Genomic DNA, 9865 nt, shown 5'->3' with positions numbered 1-9865 from the left:
GACTCTGTATATAGCTTACTTACTTATCATGTTCTTATTACTTCTTATTATTGTGTGATTTTGTTCTAACTTGTGTTATTTTTAGTACTACAATCATATTGACTACTGCATGGTTGGGTTTAGAGCTAGCAAGAAAGTAATTTCATGTGACATTAAAACGTTAAACTACGTTTTTTTCCCATCATAGTCACTAAAGAAGTTCAGGAGAACTTTAAATTGAGATTAATAAGAAATTATAATTTTGACTACAAATCCCTTATGAACCATTTTGAGATATCCCCGCCCATCTTCGTATAATATTGAATCACTCCAATCACCGTATAGATATCCATGATCAACATGGAGTTTTGACCAACCAGAAATGTACCTCAGTGTTTCTACGTTTCCAGGAAGTCCCACATGTGAGCCCCGATCTCACCACGCGAAGCCTATGGAGTGTGGTAGAGAGGAACCGGCAGGAGAGGCAAGTGGACAACGTCATTTCACCGACGACCGAACTAGAGCGGCAGCTGTAGCGCAGTGACCGGAGTGGCTTTGCCGGAGGCAGGTACGGTATCGTCGTCGTTTTTGTAAATGAAAGGGTTTGGAACCAGTTGACATTTGGATGATTTAACGTTTTCTCGAGGAAGAGAGTTGAAACTAGGTCGGGTTGCGACTTTAGACAGTGAATGGGGTGGACACTAGGGCCTGGGAAGAGTGCGTAGGCCTAGTTTTTTCCGCGCACTTTACTGACACAGCAGCGGGGTAGAGTCTTTCCTCCCGGTCGGTCCACCACACTGGTCAGGTCCCTCTCTGACACCCGCTTCTAGCTCAGAGAGGTAGACACACAACTGTCACCCTGGCAACCTAAAATCCGGTCACTGAACCTTGTGAAGTTAGCTAAATCTATCCTTTGTGTTCGCGGCTGATGCGACGTTAGCCAACTAGTTGACGTTCTTCTCTTTCAGGTGCTGAAGCGATTACAGCAGGAAAGATGGCGGACGACCCTAACGCAGCGGACAGGAACGTGGAGATATGGAAAATCAAGAAGTTGATTAAAAGTTTGGAAGCTGCCCGAGGGTAAGTGGTTGAAATGGGCACACGATACAGGACGTATCACTGGGTGTCGGAGGGAGACGGAGATATGCAGACCTGAATGGACAGCTGGATAGGCGAGGACGAATTTTGGGAGTGGTACTAGCTAGCCGGTTAACGTACTATTAACACAGTCAACATTGGAAATACGTTAGTTCCTACCAATATTCGATTTGTGTCGTATAATTAGTATGATGCCATTCGTGTTATTTGTAGCTAGCTCGGTTACTTGTGTGTATTTCTGTCCGGGTTAGTTAGCCAGTTAGCTACATGTTAGTCGAAAATGCCGGCATCTGTGGATGGGGTCTTTAGAACAGCGGGGTCGTTTGTATATCACACCGACGACTGGGTGCTTTTAGCAACGCGGGTGTACAGTATACACTAGCCTTGTTTACAATTGTATTGGGTTGCACAAAAACAGTCATTGGGAAGCCAGAAGCTAATTTCAACTTAACTGCCAGTACTGTGGCAGTGGGCAGGACGGTTGGTCATTGTGACGGAGAAGGGGGGGGGGAGGGGGGGGGTTGAGACAAAATATCTAGAGGATCGTTTAATGTTTAACTGACTTTCCAAACATGGGCTGTTGTAGACCAACTTCCTCTGCATCATGTCGTCAATAAAAGTCCCGAGCAAGTTGTCTTTTTTGGCCACATGTGGTGCCACTGGCACAGTAAGTTGAAACAGAATTGTATTTAACGTTGTCTTCCCATGGACTGGTCTTTGTGCAAACCAGTACAATTGCACCTAACTGACACCAGTATGTTCCCATATGCTGCGATAGATAAAGCAGTTGTTGGCTATGTTGGCTTGCTTTCAAGATACAGCATTGAGCATGTCTTGTATTTGGGAGTGGAAGGCTTAAAGCAACGTGTGCCTGCTGCTTGCTACTCAAACATGACTGCCATTTCCTATTCCTTTGTTGACAATGTGTGTAGTTAGCTAGCGGTCATCCATATTCATTTAGATAAGTAGTTTGACAAAGCTAGCTATGTGGCTTACTTGGCAGTGTGACTAGGCAAATGGGAGCGCTTTGCCCCCAAAGTGTTCTTATTGTCCACTGGCACAGAATCCTCTGCTACATACACATACGGTTGACAATTTGGCCTATATTCACTAACCAACTACCTGTATGTATGCAGCGTCTACATGTATGGCTCGCTGGTTTGCCTTTAACTGGTAGTGAATGTGGCACGGTGGGGTTTTAGCGCAGTCGTTGGTGTCAAGGACAGAACTTACTGTTCTGTATGGGACTGTGTGCCCCTCCACTTTCAGACAGTAATGTTTGGTGTCAGACTGTTTTAAAGTTGAGGTGTGTGTTACAAGGGTAGATATGGGTCAGGTAATATTAGAGAGGGGGGGTTGATGGGTGGCAGATTTGTTTTGATTATGAAAGCATATTCCTTCCTTTCAGAGATTGATATGACTAAGACAGTTACATAAACACACACTTTACACAAGGTTGTGTAAATACACTATCTGTATCTCTATCCTCAGTAATGGAACCAGTATGATCTCGCTGATCATTCCCCCTAAGGACCAGATCTCCAGAGTGGCCAAGATGTTGGCTGATGAGTTTGGGACAGCCTCCAACATCAAGAGCAGAGTCAACAGGCTCTCTGTGCTCGGGGCTATTACCTCTGTACAGCAGAGACTAAAGCTATACAATAAGGGTGAGTGATTTGTGTTAATTTGTAACTGTGTCGTCATGTATCTGTGCTAGGAGCCTTGACCTCCTCACAGTGGACTCCAAAGCTACAGCAAGGATGTCTCTCTTTCTTGTTAGTTGTGTATATTTCTTAACTTCTTATGGGCGGGTAGGATGGTAGCGTCCCACCTGGCCAACATCTGGTGAAATGGCAGAGCGCCAAATTCAAATTAAATTATTTGAAATATTTAACATTCATACAATCACAAGTGCAATACACTAAATTAAAGCTTTACTTCTTGTTAATCCAGTCACCGTGTCAGATTTCAAAAAGGATTTATGGCAAAAGCAAACCATGTGATTATCTGAGGACAGAGCTCCATCAAACAAACAGGCAATCATATTTCATCCCGCCAGGCGCGACACAAAACTCAGAAATAACAATACAATTCATGCATTACATTTGAAGAGCTTCTTCTGTTGGCACTCCAATATGTCCCATGAACAAAAGGACCATTTGGGATGTTTGATTAATTCTGTCGTTATATCTCCAAAATGTCAATTTATTTGGCACGTTTGATCCAGAAAAACACAGGTTCCAACTCGCGCAACATGACTACAAAATATCTAATAAGTTACATGTAATCTATGTCCAAACATTTCAAACAATTTTCCTAATACAACTTTGGGTATTTTTAAACTTAAATAATCGATAACATTTAAGATGGGATAAACTGCGTTCAATAGCGGATAAAAACAATGTGGAGCAAGCTTTCAGGTCGCGCGCCCAAACCACAACAGTAGACTAGGCTCGACTCTACTTCTTCATTACATTAACCAATTTCTAAAGACTGTTGACATCCAGTGGAAGCGATAGGAACTGCAAGCCAAGTGCCTTAGAAATCTAGATCCACATAGAAAAACCATTGAAAAGAGTGACAACAAATCCTGGATGGTTTGTCCACAGGGTTTTGCCTGCCAAATAAGTTCTGTTATACTTACATACATCATTCAAACAGTTTTAGAAACTTCAGTGTTTTCTATCCAAATCTACGAATAATATGATATCCTAGCTTCTGGGCCCGAGTAGCAGGCAGTTTACTTTGGGCATGCTTTTCACCCGGACGTGAAAATACTGCCCCCTAGCCTAGAGGGGTTAAGGGTCACTCGGTCTTGCCTGTGTTGACTGTTAAGTCCCAACTCTCTCTTGCAGTGCCCCCTAACGGCCTGGTGGTGTACTGTGGGACCATTGTGACAGACGAGGGCAAAGAGAAGAAAGTCAACATAGACTTTGAGCCTTTTAAACCCATCAACACCTCTCTGTACCTCTGTGACAACAAGTTCCACACTGAGGTAGGAGCTCTACATATGTACAGTGTCTTTGGAAAGTATTCAGACCCCTTGACTTTTTCCACATTTTGTTACGTTACATCCCTTATTCTAAAATTGATTAAATTGCCCCCCCCCCCAATCTACACACAATACCCCATAATGACAAAGCAAAAACAATTATTTAGAATTTTCTGCTTATTTATAACATTTAAAAAAAAAAACATCACATTTACATAAGTATTCAGACCCTTTACTCACTACGTCGTTGAAGTACCTTTGGCAGCGATTACAGCCTCGAGTCTTTTTGGGTATGACGCTACAAGCTTGACACACCTGTATTTCGGAAGTTTCCCCCATTCTTCTCTGCAGATCCTCTCTCAAGCTTTGTCAGGTTGGACATGGAGCGTTGCTGCACAGATATTTTCAGGTTTGGTTGGGTTCAAGTCCGGGCTCTGGCTGGGCCACTCAAAGACATTCAGGGACTTGTCGAAGCCACTCCTGAGTTGTCTTGGCTGTGTGCTTAGGGTCATTGTCCTGTTGGAAGGTCTGGAGCAGGTTTTCATCAAGGATCTCTGTACTTTGCTCCGTTCATCTTTCCCTCGATCCTTCTTGTCTCCCAGTCCCTGTTGCTGAAAATCATCCCCACCGCATGATGCTTCCACCACCATGCTTCACCGTAGGGATGGTGCCAGGTTTCCTCCAGACGTGATGCTTGGCATTCAGGCCAAAGAATTCAATCTTGGTTTCATCAGACAAGAGAATCTTTTTTCTCATGGAGTTTTTAGGTGCATTTTGGCAAACTCCAAGTGGGCTGTCATGTGCCTTTTACTGAAGTGTGGCTTCCGTCTGGCCACTACCATAAAGGCCTGATTTGGTGGAGCACTGCAGAGATGGTTGTCTTCTGGAAGGTTCTCCCATCTCCACAGAGGAACTATAGAGCTCTGTCAGAGTGACCATCGGGTTCTTGGTCACCTCCCTGGCCAAGGCCCTTCTCCCCCAATAGCTCAGTTTGGCCTGGTGGCCAGCTCTAGGAAGAGTCTTGGCGGTTCCAAACTTCTTCCGTTTAGGAATGATGGAAGACACTGTGTTCTTGTGGACCTTCAATGCTGCAGAAATGTTTGTACCCTTCCCCAGATCTGTGACATAACAACATGTAGAAAATATCAAGGGGTCTGAATACTTACAGTGCCTTCTGAATGTCTCCTCTTTGTGGATGTTTAATGGCAATGAAATTGTAATGAAAATGCCCTCTGTCTTTCTTTTTCCCTATCTACTCTCTCCCTTTCTCCAGGCACTGACGGCCCTGCTGTCCGATGACAGTAAGTTTGGTTTCATAGTGATCGATGGTAGCGGGGCTCTCTTCGGGACACTCCAGGGGAACACCAGAGAGGTGCTGCACAAGTTCACAGTGGACCTGCCCAAAAAACACGGTACGCTCCGCTCATTACACACAGACGGACATAAGAACAAGAACATTAGAAATTTTAAACAAGAACAATTGATCAAAAAAATGTATTATTCCCCCATCACTACTTTTCTATCCATCTAACGTTCTCTCACTCTGTCAGGCAGAGGAGGTCAGTCTGCTCTGCGGTTTGCCCGTCTGAGGATGGAGAAGAGGCACAACTATGTGAGGAAGGTGGCTGAGACAGCTGTCCAGCTCTATGTGTCCAACGACAAGGTCAACGTTGCTGGAATGGTCCTAGCAGGGTCTGCCGACTTCAAGACTGAGCTCAGCCAGTCCGACATGTTTGACCCTGTAAGTGTGTGTTTGAGATGGTTTATGCTGCGCTGATCCTTACTGTGATCAGTCAGTCCTTTGTCAGACTGATGCTTTTTGGTGCAATTCCTCTTGTGGATTTGCTCATTCTTAGTGACAATGCATAGCACTGCACACTAACCCCTGGTTTGTTTGTTTGTGTGCGTGCGCGCAGAGGTTACAGGCGAAGATTCTGAAGCTGGTGGACATCTCGTACGGAGGAGAGAATGGCTTCAACCAGGCCATCGAACTGTCGGCGGAGGTCCTCTCCAACGTCAAGTTCATCCAGGAAAAGAAGCTCATAGGTGTGTGTTTGTGGCACATGTTGAGGTTAGATTTTGGGTTATACCAGCGAATGTTTGCCTGTGCCTGCGTTTGTACGGTGTTTGTTTGTTCGGGTTAGTGAAGATTGTGAATGATGATGAGTGATAATGATTGCTACCCCATTTCCATCCCCCAGTCACTCATTCTTTTTTATTTGACCCTTTATCCCCCCCCCCATTTTCTCTCTGGCTGCAGGGCGGTACTTTGATGAGATCAGTCAGGACACGGGGAAGTACTGTTTTGGGGTGGAGGACACACTCAAAGCCCTGGAGATGGGAGCTGTGGAGATCCTCATCGTCTATGAGAACCTGGACACCATGCGTTACATCCTTCGCCTGCACGGGGCCGAGAGCATCGGAACAGAGAACGGTACACACACACATACCTGTGCAGTATGTTGTCTTGCTCCGTGAAGTAGAACAACTGAGCAGAGAATGCTACAGATGCATTCCCTTTTCACACACACACCATTGTTAGGTTAGATTACTCGTTGGTTATTACTGCATTGTCGGAACTAGAAGCACAAGCACCATAGAAGCATTTCGCTACACTCACATTTTTGTTGATTTTTTGTTTGTTGAATTTTTACTTTACCCCTTTTTTCTCCCCAATTTCGTGGTATCCAATTGTTGTAGTAGCTACTATCTTGTCTCATCGCTACAACTCCCGTACGGGCTCGGGAGAGACGAAGGTTGAAAGTCATGCGCCCTCCGATACACAACCCAACCAGCCGCACTGCTTCTTAACACAGCGCACATCCGACCCGGAAGCCAGCCGCACCAATGTGCTGGAGGAAACACGTGTACCTGGCAACCGTCCCGCCACAGGAGTCGCTGGTGCGCGATGAGACAAGGACATTCCTACCGACCAAGCCCTCCCTAACCCGGGCGATGCTAGGCCAATTGTGCGTTGCCCCACGGACCTCCCGGTCGCGGCCGGTTACGACAGAGCCTGGTCACGAACCCAGAGTCTCTGATGGCACAGCTGGCGCTGCAGTACAGCGCCCTTAACCACTGCGCCACCCGGGAGGCCGCTACACTCACATTAACATCTGCTAAGCATGTGTATGTGACAAATAAAATTTGATTTGATATGTGTTCTCATTCCCTGTCTCCATTGGCTGTTTGTGTTTCAGATGAGAAGACTCTGTATTTAACACCAGAGCAGGAGAAAGACAAATCCCACTTCACAGACAAGGAGGTAAAGCCCTGTTCTCTATCCCTTGGTGTCATACACACAGTTGCCCATTCGGGCAGTTCAATTTGTTGCTTACTTGTAAACATTTCTTTGCGCTCTCTGTGTTCATTTGGTGTGTGCTCATGTTCACAGACTGGGCAGGACCACGAGCTGATTGAGAGCATGCCTCTGCTGGAGTGGTTCGCCAATAACTACAAGAAGTTTGGAGCCACGCTGGAGATCGTCACAGACAAGAGTCAAGAAGGCTCCCAGTTTGTCAAGGGCTTTGGAGGCATCGGGGGTGAGTCCGCACCAGCCACTTGTTATTGTAGGGTTATAACATACACCACCGTTCAACAGTTTGGGGGTCACTTAGAAATATCTTTGTTTTTGAAAGAAAATCATTTTTTTTTGTCCATTTTTAAAATAACATTGAATTGATCAGAAATACGGTGTAGACATTGCTAATGTTGTAAATGACTATTGTAGCTGATTAAAATATATATATATTATGGAATATCTACGTAGGTGTACAGAGGCCCATTATCAGCAACCATCACTCCTGTGTTCCAATGGCACGTTGTGTTAGCTAATCCAAGTTTATAATTTTAAGTCTAATTGATCATTAGAAAACCCTTTAGCAATTGTTAGCACAGCTAAAAACTGTTGATTTGAGAAACCGATGCCTCACAAGTCGTCAATAATTAGTACCCGCAAAACACCAGTCTCAACATCAACAGTGAAGAGGCGACTCCGGGATGCTGGCCTTCTAGGCAGAGTTGCAAAGAAAAGCTATATCTGACTGCCCAATAAAAATAAAAGATTAAGATGCGCAAAAGAACACAGACACTGGACTGAGGAACTCTGTCTAGAAGGTCAGCATCCCGGAGTCACCTCTTCACTGTTGATGTTGAGACTGGTGTTTTGCGGGTACTATTTAATGAAGCTGCCAGTTGAGGACTTGGGGTGTCTGTTTCTCAAACTAGACACTGATGTACTTGTCCTCTTGCTCAGTTGTGCACCGGGGCCTCCCACTCTTTCTATTCTGGTTAGAGCCAGTTTGCGCTGTTCTGTGAAGGGAGTAGTAAACGGCGTTGTACGAGATCTTCAGTTTCTTGGCAATTTCTTGCATGGAATAGCCTTCGCTAACACAACGTGCCATTGGAACACAGTGATGGTTGCTGATAATGGGCCTCTGTACTCCTACGTAGATATTCCATTAAAACTCAGCCATTTTCAGCTACAATAGTAATTTACAACATTAACAATGTTTACACTGTATTTCTGATCAATTTGATGTTTTAATGGAGAAGAAAATGTGATTCTCTTTCAAAAACCAGGACATTTCTAAGTGATCCCAAACTTTTGAACGGTAGTGTAGGTGTCTCTGTTATGGTCATGTTGTGGAGGTAGTTCACAGGCTTTTGAATTTGATCTCATGCTAACATTAGTAATGACCCTTCAATCCAGCAGAAGTCTTCACCTGGATAATTGACTCTCTCTCTCTTTCTCAGGATGCTTGCGGTACAGGGTGGATTTCCAGGCCATAGATTACCAGGCAGAGGACGATGAGTTTTTCGATTTAGATGACTACTAGGTAGTAGGGAACTGAATTAAGGAGAAAGAGGGGGGAAAAACCTGCAAGAATGAATGAAGAAATAAGGAAAGAAATGACTTATCTTTTGCAGCAAGTGAGAGGGGACAGACATATAGACAGACATATACATTACATTCAATTTTAAATGCATATACACACACTTCCACTAACGCTCACACAGGCTGAAGAGTGAAATTTGATTTCAATCCATAGAGGGACACAACCCTTCCTGAATGAATCCCTGCCTTAGAGTGCTGGTTCCTTCCCCTGGTTGGATTGGACTTGACTCAAATATTTTTTGTTCGTAGATTTTTTTTCCCCTCCATTTTGAATGAACACAACAGCAAGTTCCCAGCAATCCACACTCGCTGCCACCCACCGTCCCCCTGGTTTGATTAAGACGGTCTGATGAAGACTATGGACTCACTCCTCGCATATAGAAAAAATTGATTATTTCTTCCCCTCATCCTGTCCTTGCCCTCCCTCCTTCCCCCATCTTCAATGCGTAAAAAAAATGCATTTCATTTTTTTATTGGTTCCTGCTGTTGTAATTTTGTGAGAGTGGGGAGTTTTTTTTTTTTTTTACCTGGGTTTCTGTAGCAAAGGGGAGGGGGTATTAAATTTGAACTGCTCAAAACCATTGCTACCTCCTCATCCGCTGTCGTCTACAATCCTGTGAAATGGCTGGCCTTCCAAGAGCGGCTGGTTCTTCCTGCTTCCCCACCAATGAAAGGTTTCTTTGGCCAACAAGCACCAATGAGTGTGACTAGAATGTCTGAATTGTTTTGCTGTAATGATCATCATGGTGCATGTATTTTATTTGGTGTGGAAAATAAGGATACTGAATTCTAATCAATGAGGACTTTAGAGGTAGATTCACTGGTCAGGTTTTTAAAATCTCAAATCAATTGCTGTCAAAAAGGTAAGGAGAATGTGTAATTCAGGAGAAACTCATTCT

General features: G+C 44.5%; 1 protein-coding gene across 2 annotated transcripts; it reads left to right on the top strand.

Annotated features, from left to right (window-relative positions):
* Positions 1-437: 437 nt before the first annotated feature.
* Positions 438-9561, top strand: LOC135526282 (eukaryotic peptide chain release factor subunit 1-like). Of its 2 annotated transcripts, none has more exons than XM_064954529.1 (11): positions 438-547; positions 948-1059; positions 2569-2744; positions 3933-4072; positions 5343-5481; positions 5620-5810; positions 5986-6115; positions 6330-6503; positions 7270-7334; positions 7464-7611; positions 8825-9561. In XM_064954529.1, the coding sequence occupies exons 2-11, from the start codon at positions 974-976 to the stop codon at positions 8905-8907; spliced, it is 1332 nt and encodes a 443-aa protein (XP_064810601.1). In that variant the 5' UTR covers positions 438-547; positions 948-973; the 3' UTR covers positions 8908-9561. The 2 variants fall into 2 exon arrangements, with proteins under 2 accessions (XP_064810601.1, XP_064810600.1); XM_064954528.1 differs by lacking the exon at positions 438-547 and adding an exon at positions 712-818.
* Positions 9562-9865: the final 304 nt, after the last annotated feature.

The sequence above is a fragment of the Oncorhynchus masou genome, chromosome 32 (assembly GCF_036934945.1).
Source record: "Oncorhynchus masou masou isolate Uvic2021 chromosome 32, UVic_Omas_1.1, whole genome shotgun sequence".
NCBI lineage: Eukaryota > Metazoa > Chordata > Actinopteri > Salmoniformes > Salmonidae > Oncorhynchus > Oncorhynchus masou.
This window is presented reverse-complemented; position numbering and strand designations above follow the sequence as displayed.

What these genes read in the sequence shown, in the direction of transcription:
- LOC135526282 (XM_064954529.1), top strand. Translation starts at nt 974, where the DNA reads ATGGCGGACGACCCTAACGCAGCGGACAGGAACGTGGAGATATGGAAA. An exon ending in AGTTTGGAAGCTGCCCGAGG is followed by an intron (nt 1,060 to 2,568) that starts GTAAGTGGTTGA and finishes CTCTATCCTCAG; the next exon opens with TAATGGAACCAGTATGATCT. An exon ending in GGGCTTTGGAGGCATCGGGG is followed by an intron (nt 7,612 to 8,824) that starts GTGAGTCCGCAC and finishes TCTCTTTCTCAG; the next exon opens with GATGCTTGCGGTACAGGGTG.